This window comes from Dendrobates tinctorius, unplaced genomic scaffold (assembly GCF_039654945.1).
Source record: "Dendrobates tinctorius isolate UK_male_01 unplaced genomic scaffold, ASM3965494v1 ptg000020l, whole genome shotgun sequence".
Taxonomy (NCBI): Eukaryota; Metazoa; Chordata; class Amphibia; order Anura; family Dendrobatidae; genus Dendrobates; species Dendrobates tinctorius.
In genome coordinates this window covers 30903729-30931639 of record NW_027361688.1, presented here as the reverse complement: position 1 = coordinate 30931639, position 27911 = coordinate 30903729, and the positions used below count along the sequence as shown (strand labels likewise).

Here is a 27911-nt window from a genome sequence, read left to right as displayed (position 1 = left end):
GGCATATAAGTATATATATTTGCATACCAAGCCACTGATCAGGCAAGTTTTCGTAGCCGTTCAGTTAAGGACTTACCACCATTGACCAAGTCTACGCACATCCTGCCACTGGCACACGGCTCTTGGCTACAGGCATGGGCTTGTTCACAGCAGGGCATTATGCCTTTCTGATGAAGAGTTGGTCCCAGGCTTGCCGTTGTTTGCCCATTAATGATTATGTCGTCCATACAGCCCTGAAATCCCTGAGAGACGCGGTCTTCTAGAATGAGGCCACCAACGATCAGGTGAGATGTCTGCCCAGTGCATGGTGGTAGCGGTTGCTCCATGTCCACACCATCCACATGCAGTTTGACTTTGGCACTTGTTACCTCTAGCATAATGGTATGAAAAGCCCCATCATTTACTTGTGACTTCAGTGGCAGATTGCGGGTGATAGTTCCTTGGCAGAGATGCTTATAATGTAGATAACCATTATCAAGCTGTGAAAGGGTAAAAGAAAAAAAAAATAGAACCGATTACATAGCAATAGGTCATATACTCATATGTGACAAGACGATACTGCCCAACTGTATTTTCATTATTTAAGACCGAAAAATCCTTCTTTAATGTGAAACACAACCCAATGAAACCATTTTATTGTTTTAGTCTAAATGGATCTAGTTGTACTAATGAGCGTTAAAGGGGCAGTATCATCAGAGATGGGAATGCAGGACACAGCCCCTGGGGTGATCAGCTGATCGCCAGGGGGAGGGTTGCTCTCTTGACATCCCTGGCAAACAGCTCTCCGATCTGACTCAAGGAAGGGCCTCCTAACGGGGGGGACCTTATTATGACTCCCATGTGATCTACTATAGCACTTGGACAGGTGTTTTTTTCATGAGACAACCCCTTTAAAGAGGACCGGCCATTTGCCATACACATGCTATTTTTATACCTGGTGTAAATGCCGCTGTTCTTCTGAATCCGGCGTTGTCTTTCTTTTGCTCCTGCTCCTCTCCATTCCTGAGATACGGCCCTTTCATCATTGTGTATAAATCTGGTCTTGTTAGCCAAGTGGGCTGATCCTCGATTCTTTTCTGGGGGGGAGTCTTCTTGAGGACCACACCCCATTGGCTTAAATTACTAGATTTATACACAGGCTTGAAGGGCCATATCTCAGGAACGGAGAGGCGCAGGAACAAAAGAAAGACATCGTCGGATTCAGGAGAACAGCGGCGTTTACACCAGGTAAAGAAATAACATATTTATGGCAAGTGATAGATCTTCAGTAATTGACAATATTTTGGTTTTCTTGCAGCCACCACTAGGAGGAGCTTACGAGCCTAATGCATACGGCTTCTACAATGAACTCAGCAATAAAACAAGGCGGACATTCACTTTAAAGGGGTATTCTGATTAGGTGGTGGCATATTGCTGGGATCAGTAATGGTCTGAACTCTATCTGGTCTGAACTCGATCCTTATCGACCGTAAGAGTAAAGCGGCAGCAGGATTAATTTTTGCAGTTCGTTTTTTCTGACTATTGACTCTCTTGGCTTTGTTGGGAACTGCAGCGGCTTCATTTTACTTGCATGGGGCTGCGCTGCCCGTACCCTGCACACCAGGTGAAAGACAGTACAGGTCTAAGAAGTCTCATCTCCACCAATCATAAGGTGATGAGATATCCCAGTAATGTGCCATCACATAATGAATCACAGATAATCTTAGGGCAAATGCAGCTCGGAAATAGTAAAAAGAAAAAAAAATCTTGCCAAGACAAAAAACGTGTCTGGCTTTCAGGTCTGAACGCAATGGCAGTGCCGGCGGCATTGGCACCCTGTCATACAGTAAAACAATCTCTTAATTATATTAATTGAAGCTAAGTGTCTACTCATAGCAAATGCCGCTATTTAATTAACGAGCAGTACCCAGAGTGACCAGCAGGGGGCAGTCATAAACCCTTTGCGCCACTTCCAGCGTGGCGATTGGCTTTGATAACTGAAGTGATTGTGTAACTGAATAATGACTTCTTCAAGGACACGCACAGATTCTGGGAGTAAGTGAGCCGTCTTAATTACTACTCAGACCAGGTGCCAAATCTTCAAGCACTTAGCAAGCAGAGACCAGAACAGCGAGTCCGGCGGCGGCGCACACGTTTACGGACAAATTTTGAAACTAATTTTATTTTATCAGTTACAAAATGTCAAAAACACCCAGAACTTGTTTTCTCTTGTAGCGATCAGAGACGATGCCAGCCCCCGCTGCTGCCGCCTGAGGTGCATGAACTCGGGAGTCTCCTACTCGTTGGTTTGGCAGCAGATCAGGGACTGGTTGCAGATGTAATAATGATTGACAGTTCTGATATGGCCGCCACCATCGTACGAGATTCTGCAGGGATAAGTCTCGTCTCCTGCAAAATCATGAAGTCTTCACTTTCCCATGTTTCAAAAAAAAGGACAAGAATTCTAGCTAAGAAGACATCTGGGCAAGTGGAGACGCGTCGGGATCAGGATGCCTCTGGGCAAAGCTGCCTGCTCATCCATACATCCTTCCTGGTCACATTATGTCTTGTGTCGTAACTATAAAAACGTCAACAGCGGGCAGGATGAATTGTAATGCTTGTACCTAAGCCGTAGTATGGTGGATATGTATATTAAATAGGAAAAAAACTAAGAAGGACTTGTGTGTTCTGGTTCCAAGAAAGCTCAGCAGCAGCGCTCAATGTCAAGCAGCAGCGCTCAATGTCAAGCAGCAGCGCTCAATGTCAAGCAGCAGCTGCAAAAGCAAAAAAACATTTTAGGGTATGTAAAAAAAGTTAAATGTATTCTCAATGTAATATGACCCGTTTATAAATCCCTTTCAGGAGCATATCTCGAATATGGAGTCCAATGTTGAGATCTACCTAGTAAAAAAACAGCGTTTGAGAGGGTTCAAAGGCGAGCAACAGGAATGGGGTAGAAGCTATCTCTTAGAGTACGTGAATACAAATAGCCACTTTTCCAAGATGAAGACAGTTCACGAAAATGCTGGGCATTATGTTCATTGTTTCAACATTTTTTTTAGCGCTTTTTTTTAGATGGAATCCACCTGAAAAAGAGGTTGTGTGCACATACCCTTAGTACGTGTTCAGACGGAGGCTTCTTTTTCAGGAGTTTTTGGAGCAGAAACTGTGCGGAAACTCTCCAAATCCTCCTGAGAAACTTGGAAGGTTTCCACTCAGTTTCTGCTCCGAAAACTCAGTAAAAAAGTCTTAGGTGTGCACGTAGCCTTAAGTTTTCTCATGGAAACTCGTTTAAGAAAACCTCCTTTGTGGGGGAGTTTTTGGAGGAGTTTTTTTTATTTGCTGATGCAGTTTTGAAGATTTTTTTAAAGCATTTTGGAAAGACTCAGACATGTTTTTCAAGCACGCCGAAGACACCCGATCAGCATCCGAGCATACTCAGATAACACCTTATCCGAGCCCGTTCACTCATCACTAACTGCAATACCAGACACAACCTGTTAACAAGTGTGGCACTGTTTCTAGAAAAAAAAACACTTTTTTTTTCTATTCCTGGAAAAAACCCCTTTAAAGAAGGTGTAAAAGATTAGTGGGGTTCTGTTTTGGAGAAGCTTCTCTGCAGCTGCACAATGGACGCTGAAAGATTGGTATTGAAAACTTGGCATCCTGTTATAGCAGGAATTTGGCACGTGTAACGTCGGCTACTATAACAGCGGAGGAGGACTGGGCATGAGATTACAGGGGCCTGAAAAACCCCAACTATCCTCTGCCACCTGCGCAAGAGATTAATGACCTGGCCCCGACAGGGCTCACATGTCTATGAATGCCCTAACTGGAGTAAATAAAAGATCTAATAATCTTCCATCATGAAGCTGATGTCTGCTAAGGCTCTGTTCACACATTATTTCCCTTTTTTGGATCCGTTTTGATCATAAAAACAGAAATAAAACCATCCAGTACAGGACACATTTATCTGAAGGGGGACAAAAAAAGTCATATTATTTTTTATATTTGCTTCCTTTCTAGCCGCTATAAAAAAAATCATTATCAGCGCAACTTTTTTTGTTTCTCTGTCCGGTCACAAAAATGGATAGGAACTGGGAAACGGATCATATCCGATGTTCATCCATTGTGTCATCTGTTAACGGATCTGTAGGAAAACCGGATCTGTTAAAAACAGATCGAAAACAGATTTTAAACTTATACATTTTTTTTCAGGGTGCTTACATCCACTTTTTGGGACAATTTTTACTTTTACTTAAAGGCATGTTTTTTGGGCTCAATATAATTTTTTGCAATTGGGTTTCATTGCAAATTTTGCACCATTTGCCTTTTATGGTCTCTGCGTTACACTGTCTATTGCCGGCTGCAGAAAGAGTTTACCCGGGATCCCATCAGTGAGCCTGCTTATGATGGTCTGATGGAGAAATAGTTATCGTTTTATGTGCTGATTTATCACCACATTAATGCTGAATGTGCAGGGGAAACAAAAAACACGTAAAAACCTATTAGCGAATTTTTTTTTTTTTAAGAAACTCAATTTATTATTTATATTATTATTATTATCATTATTATTATTGCCTAAAAGATTTTTAGCCCCAAATACATACGTTTAAGTAAAAAAAAAAAAGCACACCAAAAGATGGACAACCCTAAGGACATACCCATCCAAAAATTTAAACTTTGGTTTCCATTTTGCATTCGTTTTTGCTTCTTTAATAAGGCATCCTTTTTTTAAATATTACAGACAGATGATGACTGGATGTGTGAACGGAGCCTTAACCTGTATATACTACATAATCTTATAGATAGTGATACTAAATGGTTTCACAAATGTCGGTAAAAATGTTATTATATTACATATTAATAGGAGTAAGATAAATACGGTACATACAAGAAAAATACCACCAAAAAACCTCCTATCAACTGGATTTGTATGAACTGGGGATAGAGCATGCCCACTACTTCTCTGTACAACTCTATGGGAGTCATGAAAGAACTTGGATGACAGCTCTTGGTGGACAGGAGGTGAAGAGCATGGTCTACTAGCACTTGTCTCTTGGCTGGTTCCTTAACTATCATGGAGCTGCATGGAGCGGTGATGGGCATGCTTGAGCGCCAATATTTAAGTTACTAAGGAATGGAAAGGTTCCCAGGGGTTAGGTTCTGAAATGTTCTACCATTTCTTTCCTTTCTAGACTTAAACTCAGTTGGATGAAGTCGGGTGGCCTCACTCTAGAGGTCTCCGACATGTCTGATTTCCCATGGACCTGTTGTAAACGTCGAAGATAGAGATAAGTGCTCCATAACTAGTTAACCTTACGATAAAAAAAAGTTTATTTCGTAATACTTTTCGACATACATCCATGAATCTTTTCCACTTTTGTAGCTTACCTCCAGCAGAGAAGAGGCAGAACCATTAATATGCAACACAACAAATTGGGGTTGATGGGTCTTAAGCCGTAGCTTGATCTTCCATTCTCTGGAGATGTCTTGACGATAATGGAAAAAGCTTTGCCCATCAAATCTTGAGGCTGTACCTAATGATAAAAGATTTGGATGATTAGATGTTTAGAACTTTAGATGTTATCAGATAGTCGAACATGTAGGCTGAAGACTTTGACATTTTTCTAGTCCTTCTTGACAAAGAGAAACCAAAATAATTTCATAGGAATGAAGAAAGCCCTCTCACGTAAAGACACACCTACAATAAGGGACTTACTGTTGCACGTGCAGACTTGTTGTAGACTGTGCTGTGGTGTAATAACGCTGAGACGGGCAGTGCTGTAAGAAGATAATACTGACTGGTCCAGTTTTATCACTTCATGGCAGGTACGACTTTTGCATTGAGCTCCATGACAGGGCAGGTAAAATATGTTGTCCATGTGCAGCCCCACAGTCTGGTCCAGCTCACGCCTGGCAGCATTGATTTTCTCAGAAAGAATTTGAGGACTTCTAATTGAGCTGGAACCCGTCCCAGTCACCAATACAAGGTCCAAAGAAGAAGACTCCTCGTTCTTCTGTAGACTGGCCATCTGAATCTGTTGGCGGTCCATAGTTAGAAGGTTCCCAAGAAATCTTTGGAAACTTCTCCAGTGGTCACCTATGAAGTCCTCCGGGGATAGTTTTCTGAAACGTAGAACCAATGCTTGCTGGAGAGCTTCGTCACTAAAGCACCATACGTAGATATGTACCGAAGCTGTGGTTGAAAATGTCCCATCGCTGACTGTGACGTTGAAGAAGTAATGTCCTTGTTGAAGACTTTCAAGCGCTATCACTTTGCCATCTGTTATTCCTACAGAGAAGAGGCCTTTTCTCATTTCCTCTTCGGCCAACCTGTACATCAATGTGTCATGAGGATCCTGGTCTGTGGCATGAAGCTTGCCCAAAACACTGCCATGGAAAGACACCTCACTACTGGTGATGAAGATCTCTAATGGCAGCACCGTTGGCGAGTGTCGGCTCTGGTCAATGACTTGAATACTGATAAATGTGGATGAGGAGAGGTGCGGAGTGCCACTGTCCGTAACCTACAAAATAATAATTAGAAATAAGTGGGGGCTAGCGCTATTTTAGAGAACCCAAGCCGTCGATACATTTTTATTTCCAAGTTGACAGGTAGCAAGATCACATGATTTTATATACCTTTATACCCCTATTGGCATTTCATAGTCAATATAGACCATGAGGGATGGACACATTACTTGTTTTCTATTAGAATGAGATTCAAGAAAAAGAAGTCTTGGGATTTGATTCAGTTGATCCTGGTCACCTACTAAGCCTTAGTTTGGACTCCTAAACCTAAAGTGAATCTTTTACTACAAAATATATTTCAATCTTCTCAGCTCATTTTGCTCTAAAACATGGTGTCTCCAGGTCCTTTTAAGCAATTGGGCACTATGTTTGGATTCCAGGCTTGTATATTTTATTATTGTCTGATACTTCTAGTTTTTCCACTTGAAGGACATTGTGGTTAATCATATTTTCTAATATGAAGCACCCATTCTTACCTGGATCTTTAGCACATACTTTTCCCTCACACTTTTGGTGAGAATAGACGTTGTAGACAGGAGCCCATCTTGGCTAATATGAAATACATTGTCCTCATTTCCTTTAAGGATTCGGAAATTGAAGGGTGGTCCATGCTTAGGAGAATCCTTATCGATGACTATAAGTGTCATAACACTAGTACCGGCTGGAGATCCATTCTGAGGAAATGACGTGAAAAGTCGATTAAGAGAAATATTGAAGCGTTGATGAAGAAGCTCACACATAGAGATGAGCAAATTTGTTCAGATTCGGTTCCAAATACGATCGGAATCGAATATTTTGCAATATTCGTCGAACACAGTCGAACGTCATTAGAGTCAATGGGAGTAGAAATTACCAAATATATTCAGAACCGATCATAAGACATACATTCAGCACGAATAGTGTTCGAATATGGCTTGAATATGTCAAAATCAGATTCGGGGCCAAAATCCAAACAAATTCGCTCATCTCTACTCACACATACTCAATCGTGACCCGTACCTGAAGCACCAGACTATAGTTGGACTGTAAAAACATGGGAGGGTTGTCATTCACATCCAGTACGTGGACATGGACGAGTCCTTCACTGAAGAGAGATGGGACACCGTTGTCTGTGGCTCGCACCGCAAGGGAATATTTGGATTTCTGGTAAAGATGAGGAACATAGAAACATGTGTCATGGAAAGGAACAGATTTACATATTCAGTGGTCTCCCGGAGAAGAAGACATTTAGAGATCATCAAATCTTTCGAGCTTGGTAGTCTTAGTCATTTTTTTTCCTAAAACTAATTACTCCAATTGCCCTGAGAAGACATTTGAACACTTTGAAGACTCCAAATACTGTGTTCAACTCATTTTACTCTCACAAACACAGGGTTAATAATGGCAAAGTGACCCCAAACGTTATGGCTTTGGCTAAAAATGGTAATGGTTTTTCTTTCTTGACTTGTCACTCACAATATCTGTACAGTTTATTTAGAGATTTTTTATTTTTTTCACCCTATCTCTATTGCTAGATGTGCTGTCACTAAAAAGATTCACCCCAAAATTGTTGCAGCGCTTCATTCCCTGCTTTGGTTTTTATATAGAATATGATAGGCTGTGCTATACTATGTAATGGGATAGCTGCCTGGCATTAAAGGGCACCCGATCGCGCCCACGGTCATGTGAGCCTTCTATGGCTAATGCAATCTTGTTAATTGTAGTAGTCAGAATATTTGGCGATTCGCGCAAAATATCAGATTGTTCGAATTTGCCAGGTCTAATTTCCAATAATTCAATATGATGTATGGAAGAGCCATCTCTCAAAAATGAAGCGCAAGGTGCCTTATACTGACACAGATTAGTACGTGGAACAAGATGCTTCAATGTGATAAGACGTACATTATACAGGCAGCATAGCATGTGAAGAGTAAATTAACCAGAACAGGACACACATCAAAGTTAAAACCTCACATAACATTTTGAATCAAACCCTAAAAATAGCCGGAAGAACAGAATCAGACATGTCCTGAATGTTTCGGTGCATTTTACTCAAGATGTGGGACTTTCAAAGTCTGCGAGACAAGCTCAACCACCTTGTACAGAAGATCTCACCTTCTCTCTATCTAGTCGACTTAAAACCCTTAGGTCTCCTCGCTCGGGGTGTATTGAAAAGTGGCCCATAGGGTCCCCTCTCACAATTTGGAAGGTGACCTTATTGTTGCTTGGTCCATCCAAATCGGCAGCCGATACCTATAGGAGGTAAGAAAATTTAACCAATGGGAAAAAAACACATACATAGCATTACTCTTACTGACATGAAAAGAACATGTCAGGTCACTGTCTCCTGCAATATCAACATACCCATCTCGTGCTGTAATCATTCTAGCGATAAGGCCACCACACACAATAGATAAAGGTGGACCAATGAATGACCTCATGTTGGTTAATTGTCAGTGGTGAAAAAAGCATTTCAGGCCTCCTCAACCTTGTTAGATGATGCAGCCAGCTCTGATCTTCAGATGAAAAAAGTCCAACATGCTCGACTAGTTTTTTGAACAATAATGATCACTTGTTGGACAACCATAATCATAAGGTCTCCATGCACATTAGATAAAGGTGGACCGATGATGACGTTTCATCGGTCAGAAGAACGGTTGTTCAATGGTGGTAATAAAAAGTCTCTCAGACCTCGTCAACGGTGTCAGATTTTTTTCAGTCAATGACTCAGTCAGTGCTGATCATCGGCCAAAAAGTGATGTAACCGTAGACATAAGGTCTCCATACACATTAGATAAAGGTGGACCAATGAATTACATTTCATCAGTCAGAAGAATGGTTGTTCGTTGGTGGTAATAAAAAGTCTCTAAGACCTCGTCAACAGTATAAGATCACCGCGTCCTGCCCGATGTTCTCAACCACTGATCACCAATGCCTCATATGGGCCTGTTATATAGGCACACAGACCAAACGCAACAGGGAGCTGGACAGCATACTTTCTAATCCCAGTAAAACAGGAGCCTACATAACGCTCTACTCTTTACCCTTCCACCATAATTTCTAGCAGTAGGACTGATGAAGGCCTTGTTAGGCCGCAACATTTTTGCAGACTGCATAAATAAAACTTCATTTGTTTAAGAACGTTATAAGTTGAGTGGGAAGTTATTTTTATTATACCACAAAATTGTAAGTCCTTGTAAAGAACCATAGCTGAGAACCCAAGAGGAATAACATCTTGACGGCCCGCAGCTATTTAATAGTGCATAGTAAAATTGAAGAATGATCTTATTCACCATCACAATTAGATCGCCCACAACAGCATCCTCTCGGATTTCGGTCTCATACTCCTCCAGGCTGAAGATGGGCTTGTTGTCATTTACATCGGTGATGTTGACCACAAGGACCGTGACGTCACTCAGGGGTGGAGAACTCGCCCTTGTGCCTTCGACTGACAGGTAGAACTGATGCTGAGATTCATAATCCAACTTTTTGTTCAGATATAACTTGCCTGCGATCAAAATCAAAAGTTTTTGAAACCCAACAATAAGTTACACGTATCTGAATGAAACCTGAAGCAAATGGAAAAAGTAAATAATGTCTCCACAAATTGGGATCCAGGATGGATCATCTAGGTCAAGAAGAATTGGGAACGCTAGGTTAGATATTATTAATTTAGCAGTAAAAAAAAGTTTATGAAATCAGATTAAAATCACTGCTTTCTTTTAGAAACTGCGCCACTATTGTAAGTGGGTGGTGTGTGATATTACACCTTACCTCCAGTCCAGTGATTACACTTATAGCTGCATGCACACAGCTCATGAAAACACGTGGTGGTAATAATGGGAAAAAAACAGCCACTAGCCCCTTTAAAGGGAATCTGTCACCAAGTTATATTATGTAATCTTGGCGCAGCACGAAGTAGGGACAGAGACCATGATTAAAGTGATGTATCACTTGCTGGGCTGCTTGCTGCAGTTTTGATAAAATCACTGCTTTCTCTACTACAGATCTAGTTCTCTGAATGCTGAGCTCTATATAACCCCGCCAGCACCACTGATTGCCAGCTTTCTGTCTATGCACAATCAGTGATGGGGGCGGGGTTACATAGCGCAGGAGGACTACATGGCATGACACATCTAGTTCCCTAGTGATAAACTCCTGCTCAAATAGTGATTTTATCGAAACAACAACAAGCAACCCCCAGTAAGTGATACATTGCTGGAATCAGGGTATTGTCCCCTTCATCGTGCTGCTCTCAGATTACATAGCAAAAACCTAAGACAGATTCCCTTTAAGTACAAGTATGTTTTGTCTTCCCTTAGGTTATTATGCACAGAATTGTTTTCTAAGTAGACAAAGAATTCAAAGCTTTTCATGACTGATTGTTCCTAGTTTTACCAGAAATAAGACGAGACTAAAGCATAAACTACTGGTTTTCCTAGTTTGCAACAAGGAAATTATGCCTGTAGGGATTGAAGAATTTTCCAACGTTGGTGCCCGGGGTGCCAAAGCAACTTGTCTTCCCACTAATTTGACCTAATTTTCTGTAGTCATGTAAATCTAAACTTCTAAAAATAGAGACCAGTACCTGTATCATGCAGAAGGAATATCCCATTTTCATTCCCACTCAAGATTTCATAAGTGATCTTTGATTTGCCATCCAAGTCTTGAGTCAACTCTGACAGATTCAAGAGCTCTGATCCTATAACCTCGTTTTCCGGCACCAATATAATTTTTTCAGGGTTTCCGAAAACCGACCGGTAATAACTCAAAGACACTACAGATACTGAAATGGGTTGACATGTTGAAAGTGGACGGGGCAAACCACGGTCTGTGGCACAGATGATCAACTCAATCACTTGGTCTTCCATGTTTTCTAGAGGCTTTTCAAGATGGATCACTCCGGTGTTTTCGTCTACTGCGAATAGTCCATTGGCAGAGTTTTTGAGGGAATATTGAACTTCAGAATTGAAACCTAAAGTACAAAACCAACAGAACAATTTTATTCTCGCTATGAAGAATGCCCAAAGGATGCCCTTCCCATGATGATGCCCTCACACAAAGACAAAGAAAAATTATTCAATCAAATTCCTTTTGGTAAGTCAACCAGTTTTAATTGAATCCCATTTTACTATTCGTCCATCGACATTTTTATTTTGACTGTCAAGTAGAGTGTCATAATTATCTTCTATTACCTTCATCAGGATCTTTTGCAAAAACCACTGCAACAGGAGTCTTCAAAGTAGTGTTATCAAAGACAGTGACGGAGTAGTGGTCCATGGAGAACGCGGGGCTATTATCGTTAACGTCTTCTAAATATAAGACTACGTCTGCTTGACACGATAGTCCTCCCCCATCTGTGGCCTTTGCAATCATGTGGTAAGAAGGTTTCTTCTCTCTGTCCAGTGGAGCCAACGTTGTAAGCTCACCTGGTGGATGTGATGAAACATTAAATGGTTATACCAGTCTAAAAAATGTAAAACAGATATTAAATAGACTATTCCAATAATAGCAAGTGATAACATATTTCTAGGATTTGCGGATCATGGGGTTCGTCTGCGGAGACCCTAACTAATTGTTAGGTAGGACAACAATTGCAAGGACCACGGTTCTCTGGTATGTTTCCAGATAAGCACCACCGCCTTTTCGACACTGAACTGAATGGGATCATCATTGTGAAGACCATCTTCAGTCTCTAAATTTGTAGGGGTATATGCAATGAGACCCAAACATTGAATAGTTTTTGACCATGTCTGCATGTTTTTTGTGTTTCTTTAAATAGGGAGAAAGGAATAACCATGTCCAGACATTGTCCCAACTCCATCAACAACTGTGTATTCGGCTTACTTTTTTTTTAAGTAAATGGCTAGCTCAAAGGTCGACATACACCTTAGATATCTGTTGGCCAAAGCTATCTCCCGCAAACCTTTCAAAACTTGCCTACTGGTTCAGAGTTTTGGTGGTGACTTATCGCTCACGAGACTAAAAGGATTAAACTTGCCGAAATCCAATATGTCTGATCCTTCTTTCTTCCAACATCAGGACTTTAGATGCATAGACAATGGATGCATGCTTCCCAACATTTCTATTGGGGAAATAGGGACAAACCTTGTCCAGTAATGCCCCCTACTTATCCAAGAACGCCCTTATAGATTATAGATGTTCCAAATTTGTGTCTGAAAATTTTGGACATGTAGATAGTTGTCCCGCCAAAACAAAGAATTGGCCATGTTGAAGTCTATCATGGCTGGTCCCTTTTTCCACAACTTCTGTTGTTGGGAAGACTTGGAACACCATATACACATTTAGATTCAACAATCATCTAATATACAGTCATGGCTGAAATTGTTCCAAAAAAATGAATTATTTCTCCCAGAAAATTATTGCAATTACACATGCTATGTTATACATATATTCATTTCCAAAAAAAAAACAGAAAGAAAGGTAAACTGGACATAATTTCACACAACCCCCAAATGCCCAGACAAAATTGGTGTCCGCTTTTGAAAATTGTGGGTAAACAACTTTGGTTCAAGCATGTGATGCTTGTTCAAACTCACCTGTGGCAAGTAACAGGTGTAGGCAATATCACACCTGAAACCAGATAAAAAGGGGAGGAGCTGGCTAAATCTTTGCACTGTGTGTCTGTGTGTGCCATACTAAGCATGGAGAACAGAAAGAGGAGAAGAGAACTGTCTAAGAACTTGAGAACTAAAATTGTTGAAAAATATCAACAATCTCAAGGTTACAAGTGCATCTCCAGAAATCTTGATATTCCTTTGTCACTGTGGCACAACTTAATAGAGAAGTTTACAACCCATGGAACTGCAGCTAATCTGATTGGGCGTGAAAGCAGAGAAAAATTGATGAAAGGTTGCAACGCAGGATAGTCCAGGTGGTTGATATGCAGCCCTAATCAAGTTCCAAAGAAATTCAAGCTGTCCTGCAGGCTCAAGGTACATCAGTATCAGCGTAAACTATCTCTCGACATTTAAATGAAATGAAATGCTAATTCAGGAGACCCCCAGGAGGACTGCTGACTCAGAGACATAAAAAAAAGCTAGTTTGCCAAAATGCACGTGAGTTCGACAAAATCTTTCTGGGAAAGTGTCCTGTAGATATATGAGACAAAGATAGAGCTTTTTGGTAAAGCACATCATTCTACTGTTTATCAAAAGTGGAATGAGGCCTACAAAGCAAAGAACACAGTGGCTACAGTCAAATATGGTGGTGGTTCAAATATGTTTTGGGGTTGTTTTACTGTGTGTCTTAATTGTGTGCAAGGCATCATGAAATCTGAAGATTACCAAAGGATTTTGGGTAGCAATGTAGTGCCCAGTGTCAGAAAGCTGGGTTTGTGTCCTAAGTCATTGGTCTCCCAGTAAGACAATGACTCAAGACATACTTCTAAAAGCACCCAGAAATGCATGGAAACAAAGTGCTGTAGAGTTCTGAAGTGACCAGCAATGAGTCTGGATCTAAATCCCATTGATCACCTGTGGAGAGATCTTAAAATTGCTGTTAGGAGAAGAAGCCTTCACATATGACAGACCTGGAGCAGTTTGCAAAAGAAGAGTGGTCCAAAATTCCAGGTAAGAGGTGTAAGAAGCTTGTGGATGGTTATAGAAAGCGATTGATTGCATTTATTTATTCCAAAGGGTGTGCAACCAAATATTAAGTTGTGGGTGCCAACAATTTTGCACAACCCATTTTTGTGCTTTTTTTGTGAAATTATGTCCAATTTGCCTTTTTTCCTCTGTTTTTTTGTGTTGTTCTAATACCCACACAGGAAATAAAAATGTGTATAGCAAAACGTGTGTAATAGCAATAATTTTCTGTGAGAAATATTTGATTTTCTGGAACAATTTCAAGGGTGCCAATACTTTCGGCCATGACTGTATATATAGCTGCCTTATGTTATGTAAAAGTGCTTAAACTGCAAATAAGAGATTCCATAAATGTGGGAATGTGGGTGCCTATACAGTAAAATCACAGAGCAATGGTTTTCGGTAAAAACCTACCAGTATATTGGTCCAGTCGGAACTGATCATCTCCAAGTCCATAGAGTCCGTATGTGATCATGGCGTTGTTACCTATGTCAGAATCTCTGGCTGATATCTTGAGGATAAATACACCAGGAGGGGCATCTTCAGCTACTTTTGCTGTATAAAGCATCTGATAAAAAGAGAATTATCTTAGCTTTTTTTTTTTTCTTGATTCTCCATGGAAGCAATTCAACCGTTTCAGGAATGTGAAATCCTAAACAAAGCTGAATAAGAGCGTCTGTTCTGTAATGTGCTGTTATTTCTAGCTGAGCAGGGACTAGGTATCTCCTACTTACAGAGGGGAAAAAGAACGATTCAGCCAGGTTCTCCGTGCAATCCAACAAGACATGGATCAAGATGCAGCGGCCTATTATCAGGGTGAACGAGCAACTCACGTTGACAGCCCCTTTCATCTGCAATTTTTGGAATCCGCCAAAACAAAAATGTGCTGGTTCTTCTTATCTTAAGAGTTATGAAAAATGTTGCATCACAGAGACGTGGCAGACTGCTATCTTTCAGAAACCTTCCTCATTTGAATCATGTACACTTCTACGTATAGGCCATAGTCCACTGCACAACTGTCCCCAAAGTCCAGGAACAGATGTGTGAAAAATACATTTTTGGGCCAACACTACATTATGGTGTCATCCATACTGTTGAGGCTTATAGAACTGTAAGAGCAAAATTGATGCACCATATTATGCCAACAGTGTCATGGATTTTCTTTTTAGTGTTCTTCGAATTTTTGTGCGGTGCTATACTAAGGCTCCATCACTACTTGTCAGCTAGTGGGTGGAGAGTAGTTGGTATGATCTTTCCTATATATAGTACAAAGAGACACACGGGGTTCCTGCTCCCCCATTTCTCATTTCTCTATACTATCTTCAGACATGGAATAAAAGACATTATTCAGAAGAGCTAAGCAATGTAGCTGTGAATCCAGCACTGTGCAGAGATACAAAAATTAATAGAAGCAGCAGTGTCTCTGTGTGTATCACTGTCTCTTTCGAACTCTTTTCTTATTCTTCTCTATCCCTTTTCCATAAAATTAAATTGTCTGCATCTCTACTCTCGTCCCTAAGTAAAGGGTTAAATCAGCTTCATTGAACTGATCATCACAAATGGCAAGGAGAGGAGAAGAGGAGTCTGATAAGTGGAGAAAGAGTCATGTCTCTGAAATAAAATAGATTTAAAGCTTCTTTCATTTACTATTGATTTATGGGGAAAAAAATAAACACCAGTCACCCTTTATAGAGAACCTATCGCTTCCCACAAATATATATATTTTTTACCTGGTGTAAATGCCGCTGTTCTCCTGAATCCGGCGTGGGTTTTCTTTTTTTCCTGCTCCTCTCCGTTCCTGAGATATGATCCCTCTCCCCTATATATAAATCTATTATTTTTATCCAACTGGGCGTGGTCTTCAGGAACACATGAATAGAGAAGACTTGAGGACTACGCCCACTTGATTAAAAAAAGGCTAGATATATAAAGAGAAGAAGGGGCCATATCTTAGGAATGGAGAGGAGCAGGAACAAAAGAGAAACAACTCCGGATTCAGGAGAACAGAGGCATTTACACTGGGTAAAGTAAAAAAATTTTTTATAGCAAATGACATGTCCTTATTAATGTAACGTATGGTAAATACAATTTATTTAGCAGTTTTTTTTGTGGCTAATCAATTGCCAAATTGTGGAAAAGGCCTTCTTCACAAAATATCAGCATTATGTTATTCCTGCCTTTAGGCTTCACTCTTCTTTTTGTCTCAAAAAAGCAAAAGTTTATATAAAAATTATAAAACTGAAAGTAAATAAAAAAGAAAAGTCTTATTCAAAATTTACCAAAATTATAGAAATATACAAGTTTTGTATTGCTTTATTAACTTTCACAACACATATTTATTGACCACTTACCTGCTGACAATCCGGAATATTATCATTGAGGTCCAACACAGTGATTTCCACATCAGTAGTCGCCTGGAATTTCCCATCAGAAGCCGTCACTCTCAAAAAATGTCTCTCTGTCTCTTCCCTGTCCAAGGAGCTTTTAGATAAAATCACCCACTGGTTCCCAACTTCATTGATGCTGAAGAGGCCATAGGGGTCTCCATCTGTCAACAGAACATTATATTTTCCATTGATGACTTCTATCTCCACTGATGTCATGTAAAGAAGCTGCATGAGGCTATGAAGCCCACGGATTACAGTCATAATCTTTAGAAGGTCTACACGTTTTTTTTCACTTTTCCTCTTGGCTTAATAGACTCAACATGAGTGACGCGAGATGACCAGATTAAATTACTTTGTTGGCCATTACAGGTGATGTTTCGCTCCACTTGGGCATCTAGAGCCAAGAGGAAAGGTAAGGGAAGACATACCTGTATATTATGGAAATCTAACTTACCTGTAATGTAACATGTGACTTTCCTGTTGCTTTCGGTTATATCAATGTCCCCTGTCTTGATAGTTGAGATGACCTGTCCTGGTTGGCTATTTTCAGCTACAGATCCCCTGTAGACTTGAGAGGTGAACCTTGGAGGGTTATCATTATCATCAGTGACGGTGACCTCTACGAGTGCTTCTGAAGAAAGACGTATTTTTTTGCCTAGATCTGATGCCACCACGTAAAAACGGTAGACCTCTTGATTCTCGCAGTCAAGCTCCTTAAGGGTTGTGATCCAACCATTGTTAGTATCGATGGTAAAGAATGTATGGATCACGCTATTATCTCCTTTCAGACTGTAAACCACTATTCCATCATAGCCAGTGTCCTGGTCATTGGCAGTAACTTGTATTACAGTGGTTCCTGCAGGCAAATTTTCCATTAATGAAGCTCGGTAGACATCTGCTTCAAAAACAGGTTGATTGTCATTAATGTCCTTCACTTGAATGCTGACTGAGACTAAACTCACCAAGTCTTTCCCCAAGTGAGGGCAGTTGGCCTGAACATCTATATGGTACCATTTGGTTGTCTCATGGTCTACACCTTTCTTCATGATCACTGCTCCCGTGTGCTTATCTAAACTAAACACCCCATCTTTGTTACTTTCTGGAGTCGTTCCTTCAACCAGGCTATAGACGATTGGTTCTGCAGCCATTGCTTTCACCAAACCTAATTCAGTACCTGTAGGCAGATCTTCCGATGCTGAAAAACTATACAGTGGTTCTGTAAATTTGGGTAAATTGACCTCTGTTGGCACAACGTGAAGATGAACAGGTACCAATGTACTCCAGTTGGGTGGTGCCCCATCCTTTGCTATAACTGTAAAGCTAATATCTTTATTTTCCAATCCAAAAAGACTTCTCTTGGCTATGATAGTACCATTGTAGGGATTAATCTGAACCAGATCTTCATCATATTTATCTATAGAGTATGTGACATCAGCATTTTGTCCTTCATCAGCGTCATAAGCCACCACCTGAATAATGGGCATTCCATTACTTAGATTAGATTGGACAGATAATACATATTCATTTGCTATGAACACCGGAGCATTGTCATTCTCGTCAGTGAGAATTATTTTTACTGTACAGAATGAAGCCCTTCCACCTCCATCCGTGGCCATGACTTTAATAGCTATGAATCTTTCCGTTGCGTTCTCTCTATCCAATTTTCTTAAAGTTGCAATATGTCCTGTATTATCTATTGAAAACATTTCCAAAGCCAGCTTATTTATTATAGTATAATTCACAGTCCCGTAAAGTCCTTCATCAGAATCGTTTGCTATGACTTCAACCACAGTTGTCCCAATTTCTGCATTTTCGGCAAGTTCTACCTCGTACGAATCTTGTTGGAAGACCGGCGTATGCTTATTTGCATGGGTGATATTGACATATACTGGTACAATATCCCTGTAGACACCATCTGAGGCTGAGACTTGTAAATGGTAAGAGACATTTAAACTGCTCCGACATAGGTTCGAGAGGGATATAACTCCTGATGCCTTGTTTATGGTGAAATGTCGATGGTGATTACCAGAAAGGATCAGATATTCCAGCTTTCCAGCATCAATATTATCCATGTCAAGAGCTTGGACTTTAACAACAATATGTCCACAGTTGGCCATTTCGCTTACTTTGGCCTCATATTTCTCTTGCCTGAATTTTGGAGGGTTGTCGTTCACATCAGTAACATTTATGATAACCAGAGCATCTGAGTACAGAGGAGGAACACCATTATCTGTAGCCCTCACTTTGAGTTGAAACTGACGGGTGGTTTCATAATCCAGCTCTTGGGCGGTAGAGATTTCACCCGTTTTGTGGTTTATGTGGAAGAATTCATGAGATCCATCTGTGTCATTTCCTATAATGTGATATGAGACCTCTTGGTTTTTTCCTGAGTCTTGATCTGAAGCTAGAAGTTGAATTACGGCTTTGTAAGGAGGTAGTTTTTCCATGACATGGCCGGTGTAAACTGACTGTGAGAAGATGGGTGAGTGGTCGTTTATGTCCTCCACATTAACTGAGACCTTTGCTTCTGAAAAGTGACCCAAGGCTGAGTCTGTAGCTCTTACAGTTATCAGATGACTGGCTTTCGTCTCGAAGTCCAACTGCCCAGAAACGCTTAGTGACCCTGTCTTAAAGTCTATGCTAAATAGACTAAGGGCCTCATTCTCAACAATATTGTAAATTACACGAAAGCCTTCGGGACTCCGAGCCTGGATGTGCAGTATGGGAGTGTAAGTTGGTACATTTTCTGGCACGGTAACCCTGTAGTACAGACTTTGAAAAATTGGGTTAGATTTGTTTCTGACAATGATGACTACCTCTTCTTCGGCTTGCAACACAGTTTTACCGTGATCTCTGACAATCACTTTCAGAACATACTGATTTAATGCTTCATAGTCAAAGGGTTGTTTCAGAATGATATCTCCAATCGAAGGATCAATCCGAAAATATTTGAAATCTTCTTTCAACTGGTATGACAGTTCACTATTTCTTCCATAATCTTTATCTTTAGCGGACACTTGGAAAATAACATCTCCAGGTTCTAGGTCATCCTCCACAGCTACGTAATATGGAGTGTTCATGAATACTGGAGCATTGTCATTGATGTCTTCTATATACACCTCAATCTTACTTTGAGATAATCGAGGTGGATTTCTACTGTCTTTTACTTCCACCATCACATCATATTTGTCCTGATACTCTCTGTCAAACCCCAAGCCTTTGGTTTGGAGAAGTCCAGAAGATGCACCTATCTGGAACTGTTCTGTGCAAGTAAGAATGGAGAAATAAACCGGCTCATTTATTTGGCTTCCGACCACATCTACCACCATTAAATCCAAGATGCGAGGATCATTTTCAGTAACATTTACTGTATATAACGGCTTATCAAATTTTAGGTTGGTTGTTTGCATCTCAGTCACGTTAATCTTTACTATTGCGGTATTTTGGAACATCCCATCCCAAGCTTTTACTGAGAGTTCATGGTAAGAGTTCAAGTGGGAAGAATCATTTACAACAAGGAGACCAGTGTTGGGATCAATGGAGAAGGTTTTGTCTGTGTTGCCTTTTAAGATACTGTACTCCACCTTGGAATCTTTATCTTCGGCAGACAAATTCAGGAGCTGCATATGGGTATAAACTGGTGAGCATACATTGAGTTCATACACGTCTTGTTGGAACTGAGGTGGGAAATCGTTGACGTCAGTGACTTGGATGGTAATATTGGTTGGCTGAGAGGCGTACAAAGTTGGATTTCCTGAATCATATACATGTACATAGAAAGTAAACTGTGTAGTCTGTTCGTAATCAAGTTCTGCCGCTGTAAATATCGTTCCCATACTTGGATTGACCCTAAAGTATTTCTGCATTTCAGGGTCTAGGATTTGGTAACTCAACAAAGCATTCAACTCTGTGTCATTATCAGTAGCATGAATGATTAGAGGAGTAAGGTCCAAATGGGTCACCATGGTTCCAACTGGAGCATCTTCACTGACTTGAGCCAAGTAAGAGGTTCGTGAGAAGATCGGGGCGTTGTCATTCTCATCGATGACATATATAAAGACTGTTGTGTCGCTGGAAAATCCAAGGGAGCTATAACTGCGTATCTTGAGCTGGTAAGATGAGGTTGTTTCAAAATCCAATTTTTTTTGAGTAGTGATAATTCCCGAATAGCAATTGATGTAGAACACTTCTTCCTTGTTCCCGTCTTTGATGTCGTAATTGATGGAGGAGCAGCTGGTTGCAGACACCATAGTGACAAAAGATCCAACAGGCACTGATTCACTTATCTCCACCACGTGTTCTGTAGAGATAAATTTGGGTGGTGATGCATCAGAAGCTTTGACTTTTAGGATGACCGAGGCTACGTCCTGAAGTTGTGGTGTGCCCTGATCTACTGCTAGAGTGCTCAAGGAAATTTGGCTTTTTGTAGATTGCTGCAGTGGTTTTGCGAGGGTGATCAGACCTGAAGATTCATCAATATGAAAATATCCTTCATTGTTACCTGTCAAACCAAAACAAAAAAATGTCAAATTTCTACAGTTGGTATGACAAAAAAAAGTTCTTTTTTGATTTCTAGAAACAGCACCACCCTTTTCCATGGCTGTTGAATGTCACCTCCATTCAATTATGGTTCATACATATGGACCTCACAAAAACATATCACACAATCCACAACCTTATTCCTCTCTGCCGCTGCTCTGTTCTTTGTTGACAAGATGCAGTGGTGATATAATTACACCAAATGAGACCACTGCAGCCAATCACTCGGCTATAGTCATGACATCATCACTACAGCTTGTCAATAAAAAAACAATGACAGCTGCAGACAGGCTACAGTAGCACAGCAATCTGTGAAAATAGCAGCTTTTGATATTTTCAACCTTCCCAAGTCAATAGAATAAAATTATTTAACAACGGAAAATCCCTTTAAGTTTTTTGCAATACCAGGCAGAGTGACATCCATATGTTCAGCTTTGGGCTTTTGCAAAAATGAAAACTATCATCTATTATATTGCTTCATTGTTTGGCTTTCCCCCTCCTTCAATCGTTAAAGTGGGGGCCTGTGTCTTACATTTGAATGGAATGGTGATCACATATCAGCATTGCTGCTCCATTCATTGTTTATGGCACTGATGGGGATACAAGAGAATTTCACTCTATTTGATAGCCAGTTTAAGTATGCAGTCCCAGACAAAACCACACTTGTGAATGGTACTGTGCCAGTGTGTTGTGCTGTGCCTGTGTATGGTACTGTTCCCGTGTATAGTGCTATGCCTGTGTATGGTGCTGTGCCCGTGTATGGTTCTGTTCCCGTGCATGATGTTTATCCAGTGTATGGTGCTGTTTCCGTGTATGGTGCTGTTCCCATGAATGGTGCTGTGCCTGTGTATGGTACTATGCCCATGTACGGTGCTGTTCCCATGAATGGTGCTGTGCCTGTGTATGGTACTATGCCCATGTACGGTGCTGTTCCCATGAATGGTGCTGTGCCTGTGTATGGTACTATGCCCATGTACGGTGCTGTATTTATATATTGTGCTATGCCTGTGTATGGTGCTGTGCCTGTATATGGTGCTGTGTCTATGTAAACAATGATGGAGGGCTATGGATATCACTAGTAATACTCTGATCAGCCTCACAGACATGAATGACTGCTGCTTCATTCAAGCAGAGGACACAGCACCCAATTATGGTGATCTGTGGGGTCCTCGTGTAAACAAAAGAGGACCATGACCATTTTATTCTGCTGATGCTAGAGTTCACACAGAACTACATATGTAGCGAGGAATGGCGCAGTTATGGCACAACTGAATACAACTCAGCTGATTACAGGACAGGAATGTCGAGTCAGCAGTCTGCACACCTATCTCCTAAACTGCTCACAGCACATTCTTCTGATAATAAAATCCTTTGTCTCAATCGTGGAAGGCTGTTGTTTATCCGGTTTGACAAACTATTGTTTCGAACCATTCAGTACATTTGCGGAAGGATTCAGATGATATATCTAAGAAGAAGAGTTATTTAGCATTATTATATTGACCCATATTCTAGTCTAAAATTGTAGACTGGATTTGTGTAAAAACAAAGTGCTACATAAATTTTAGCCGAAAAATCACAGCAAATATTTTAATGGAATAATCACCTGACTGTATGGAGTACTGGATTTCCGCATTAAGTCCTTGGTCCTTATCTGTAGCACGGACTTGGAGAACCTCAGCTCCAGCACTCCATGAGTCTGAAACGCTTCCTTCATACGCAGATCTAATGAAGTGAGGTGAATGGTCATTAATGTCTTCTACCTGAATGGTGACTCTTACAAAATCTCGCTTTGTTTGAGCTCCCTGATCTCGCACCTAGAAGAGAAAGAAATGAGCAAATTAGTCCACTTGGAACACATCTGTCGTGGTCAATGATTCTATGGTAAAGTATGTTGGAGATCCGAGCCTCATTCATGGGTTTTACAATTGTCCTTAGTGCTCCACAGCCATATTTGGATTGAGTTATACAATGATCATCATGAGTTTTGAAAATAACCAGTCTATACCCTTCCCTTCTTTGATGGTCTAATAATGTGCCCCATTATCTACTGTCTTTCACTACTTTTTTTATGCTTATCACGTCCAAAGCCACTTTTATAATGGGCCTCGTCAGATTCTGGTCCACTTAGAAGCTTCTACCCTGGTTGTCGTACCCATAGCCTATTTTCCAATGTGTACCAAACTTTTTACACTCATGAAATAATATTTGTGCAATGTTTCGTGGAGGAGAACACACAATCTACAATAAATGACCCAAAGGTCTAGCAGCAGAAGATAACCCTATTTGGAACCAATCACTTGCCAATAGAGTCTACTTTTTGTAGGTTAACATACGAAGAATCGATCAGATCTGTCTTATGATATGTCCTGTGTGTGCAATGCATCTTCTGTATCGATGGAGAATGGGCCCTCAGAATCATCTGGTGGGCAGAGGAACCCCAGTCCAATGCCATTTTTGTAATTCAATCTAGCTGGTTGGTTTATGAACAACTGTAGAACCTACCATAACGGTGAGAATGTGAATTGGCATTGACTCAAAGTCCATTGTCTCTGTGATGTATAAGGCACCGGTTTTGGAGTCCATCCTGAACATTTTGGAACTTCTTGGGTCGGCACTGCCTTGTATAGTGTAAACCAGGCTGGTCCTATGGTCTTCATCGGTTGCGTTTACTCTCAATACTTTGGTTCCCAACTGCACATCCTCCGGAACATGAACTGTGTAGTGATCCTGTACAAACTTTGGACGGTGGTGATTAACCGGGAGAACATTGATGTGAACCTATAAAGGAGGTATAGATAATAAACCAGGGTTCTCCAATCTTATATACAGGAAATCAATAATCCACCTGTCAACTAATGCATTCCCGACTAGTCGTAATATAAATGAGTATGTAATCAATTGCTGATTCACTAACCATAACTGAAGTGATCTGAAGAGTAATAATTATATTAATTACAAGGATAATGACATACTTCATCCATTATTCAATTGTTTAGAAGAAGTCGCCAAGTGCTCATGTAGGGCTTGGCCAAGACCATGCATCAGTGAAGGTGAGAGTATAATGAGAGCATACACCATACAATGCAAAATTGTGAATGATGACTATTGACGAATAGCTTTGGAATTTGCATTGGTCCACTACATTTCCAACTGGGGCTATTATTACAGTCACATCTGCTACAGATATCCAAATGTGTGCCCTCCAATACATGATAATTGCTATGAATGAGTGAATAGACTTCATCCAAGGCAGTAAAGACCGGTCCACAACCATTATTATATGGCTGCTGGTTTTAGGGATTTACACCAGTTCTATAGGGTGTATGGTCCTCAAAAAAGTTGTGCCCTCCAATACATGATAATTGCTATGAATGAGCGAATAGACTTCATCCAAGGCAGTAAAGACCGGTCCACTACCATTATTATATGGCTGCTGGTTTTAGGGATTTACATCAGTTCTATAGGGTGTATGGTCCTCAAAAAAGTTCTGCAACCTCATTGTCAGGCATGCATGAAATTGTGGTTGGAAGATGATCTTAGGTTGGTAGCTGCATATTAAAATGAAATGTGGCAACATAAACCATCTCGACTTTGAAATGTTCAGTAGATGTTAATCCACAGACTGTATCCAAGTAAATAAAAATTACATCTTGAAAAATTACCTGGGTGCTTATTGAATGGGAGCCATCTGTGACCTGTACAGTGAGGTTATAGAATGATTTTCTGCTTGACTGCAAAGGTCGAGCAATGACCAAACCACTTGTGGTCTTGTCGATGTCAAAGTCTAGGTCATCGTTACCACCTTGGGACAAAAATTGGAAATAACGCTGAGTTCCATGTAATCTCAAAAATGTTAGTTGGCTTCATTGCTTCTCGATATATATATTATACAACTACTGTATATAGTAAGGGTAAACTTTACCTGTAATATTAAACCAACACTGACTGTACATTGGCTCTGTACTGATCAGCCCCAACATGTGGTTCACAGGATCGCTCTCCATGACTGTGAAGGCAAATTGCAGGTCATCGAATGCTAGAGATTCATCTGAAGGGCCAGGATTTTTGATCCACTGGATGTGAAGTCTCACAGTGGAAGATCGAGAGGGATTGCCACCATCTGTAGCTTTGACCTAGACAATTGACCAGAAATATTGAAATTTGAAGCTTTGAATCTCTATATTCTAATTCCGGGGAAAATAAAGAGCTCAAATCTAGGAAGTTGGAAAATTATTTAAAATAGAACACGATCTCCATGGTTTCCTAATTCTGGACAACCCTTTTCGCAAAATAGTAAATGCATCAACAGCGGAAAAGTGTTATATCCAGCATTCCCTTTAGGATAGCCATTATAGGATGGCTGTATTTTGGCAAAAATGATACCAAAAATTTATGGTTGACCACCTACTGATGAAAATTCCCTAACTTACCGTTAGTATGTTATACTCTCCAGATGGAAATGAAGCAGTGGAGGAAATGACACCAGTGTTGGGGTCCATAATAAATTTTTCATCGTTTTGTTCCATGATACTATATGTCACTTGGCCATTGTTCCCTTTGTCCCGGTCCATAGCTATAAGTCGGTAGATGGGAGAAGGTCCAGTTGCGGCAACATGTTCTGGAAGTTGAACCGTGAACAGTTTCTGGGAGAATGTAGGAGTATTGTCATTCACGTCTAAGATTTGTATGACAACCCGAGAGACAGACTGAAGAAGAGGCGTCCCGTTATCTGACACTGTGACCTATGGGAAAGGCAACATATAAATTAGAATCCGAGCCTAAAAGATGCCAAAGTCTAAGCAAATCATACTTGAGGTTCTACCTCGAGAATGTGTTCTTCACGATTTTCTCGGTCCAGCTGTTTCTCAGTTGTAGAAATCAAACCTAAAGAGGGAGGGAAACATTGTAAATTTATACTAAACTTTATGCAGTACTTGAAATTGGGTGAAATACTTAAAATATAAAATGCTGTTAATAAAGTCTCGATAAGAGAGTAGCGTTCAACTTGTGTCTCTCCAGTTGTTGTGAAACTACAATTCCACATATTTTTGTACTTTCATTGGAAGAGTGCCATAGGTTGAACATCACAGCACTAAGATATGACACATCCAATTTAAATTTTGCTGGATCTTTAGAAACAGACGACAAGCTGCCACGTTGTAGTCTGTTGCCAAGGAGACAAAGAATTGTGCAAGATTAAAGGGTTTGTCGGGAACTTTAACATTGATGGCTTATCCTTAGGATAATTCATGAATGTCTGATTTAGTGGGTGCAGCAACCGGCACTCCCGCTGTTCAGCAGTTCCCGATGTCGTGGGAGGGTAGAACAGCACAGCTCTGTCAACTGTGTAGTGATCACGGTCGGGTACAACACAACCGCATGCTATTCAAATCAATAATGTGTGAATGTGTGGTACCTACCCGCCACTACTATTCCGTCGACGGAGCAGCACTTCTGGCTGCTGCTGACACCAGGAACAGCTGATTGACAAGGCTGCCAAGAAGCACACCCCCACCAATCAGACATTGATGACCTAGCCTAAGAACAGGCCATCGATGTAAAAGTCCAGGACAACCTCTTTAATAAAAAATCACTGCTATCGTCAAGAAACAGAGCAACATCTGTATATGAGGTGTGCCTGCTATTGATATTTACCTTAATTTAATTGAAGAAGGCCAAGCTGCAATATCAAAAACAACCTGTGGAGAAGTGTGGTGCTGTTTTTGGAAAACAGAGACAGGTTTTTCTAATCATGGACAACTGCTTTACGGAGACTGAAGTTGAAATGGCATGTGGCACTATGAAAAGACTAATATTATCTGAAAATACTCTTTTCAATAATGCCGATCTACTATTTCACAGCCTACACTGTCAGCTGTAATAGGACAAATCAAAAAATACTGCTGCTTTACCTTATCACAAATCAGTTTTCCCTCCCTAAATTCTCTCTGCTACAATTTATCAAAAGCTGCATTTACACTAATGCCTCCACGCTGTGTCAGTCATTACACTGGTTGCCCTTTCACTAGAAAATTGAATTTAAACTTCACACTAAAGCTGACCGACTACTGTAGATGTTTCCTTATAATGGGGTAGAATAAGGAGGCTGCAAATCACCCGATAAGTGAGCAAAACACTTGACCGTTGGGTGAAATGATTTTTAAGCATAATGTGTGCTGCTGAGAACAATGGCAGTTTAGGTGTACGGAATGATCTAATACTGATCTTTCTGTGCGTATGGGAAATGTGGTCCGTTCTAAATAGTCTATTAAATAAGTACCAATTAAAAAACAAGTAGCTGATCAGCGTCAATTAATACTCAGTTCGGTTGTTGAAAGCTCTCCATCCTAACATACACTTATATTTACAACTGTTTCCAGACTCTATGTTCCATCCACAATTTAAGATCCTCCATAATCTGAACATAAGCACTCATCTATAAAAGCACTACTACACTTGGAGTCACCCCATTATTCTCTTGTAATATCTTGCATGCAGGAGTCTCACATCTCTTACATTTTTAAAGGGAATTTGCCATCAATTTTTTGCTACGCCACCTGAAAGCAGCATGACTTAGAGGCAGAGGTCCTGACTCCAACAATGTATCACTAACTGGGCTGCTTGCTTCAATTTTGATAAAATCACAGTTTTATCTGCTTCAGATCTAGCTGAATGCTGAGTTCTGCATAACCCTGCCCACACCACCAATTGGCAACTTTTTGTTTACACTCTGCATAGGCAGAAAGCTGCCAATCAATGGTGAGAATGGAGTGACACAAAGTTTATAAATATGGAGGACTCCCTGACAAAAGATGTACTAGTCCTCTAGTGATAATCTCTTGTCGGTAAAACAGTGATTTTTTAAAAACTACAGCAAGCAGCCAAG

The 27911-nt window shown here is 40.5% G+C and overlaps 1 protein-coding gene across 1 annotated transcript in view; it reads right to left on the bottom strand.

The window, feature by feature from the left end:
* Positions 1–27911, bottom strand: part of FAT2 (FAT atypical cadherin 2) — a 94775-nt gene that overhangs the window by 4349 nt on the left and 62515 nt on the right. The window contains exons 4-21 of the mRNA XM_073567931.1: positions 25848–25909; positions 25456–25767; positions 24948–25158; positions 24688–24827; positions 23528–23803; positions 22629–22839; positions 16941–20987; positions 16451–16647; positions 14514–14667; positions 11688–11921; positions 11081–11467; positions 9786–10000; positions 8608–8745; positions 7513–7656; positions 6990–7187; positions 5702–6509; positions 5374–5519; positions 77–479 (exon numbers count right to left, since the gene is read on the bottom strand). Coding sequence (XP_073424032.1) covers positions 77–479; positions 5374–5519; positions 5702–6509; positions 6990–7187; positions 7513–7656; positions 8608–8745; positions 9786–10000; positions 11081–11467; positions 11688–11921; positions 14514–14667; positions 16451–16647; positions 16941–20987; positions 22629–22839; positions 23528–23803; positions 24688–24827; positions 24948–25158; positions 25456–25767; positions 25848–25909 — 8283 coding nt within the window. The remainder of the gene's footprint in view (positions 1–76; positions 480–5373; positions 5520–5701; positions 6510–6989; positions 7188–7512; positions 7657–8607; positions 8746–9785; positions 10001–11080; positions 11468–11687; positions 11922–14513; positions 14668–16450; positions 16648–16940; positions 20988–22628; positions 22840–23527; positions 23804–24687; positions 24828–24947; positions 25159–25455; positions 25768–25847; positions 25910–27911) is intronic.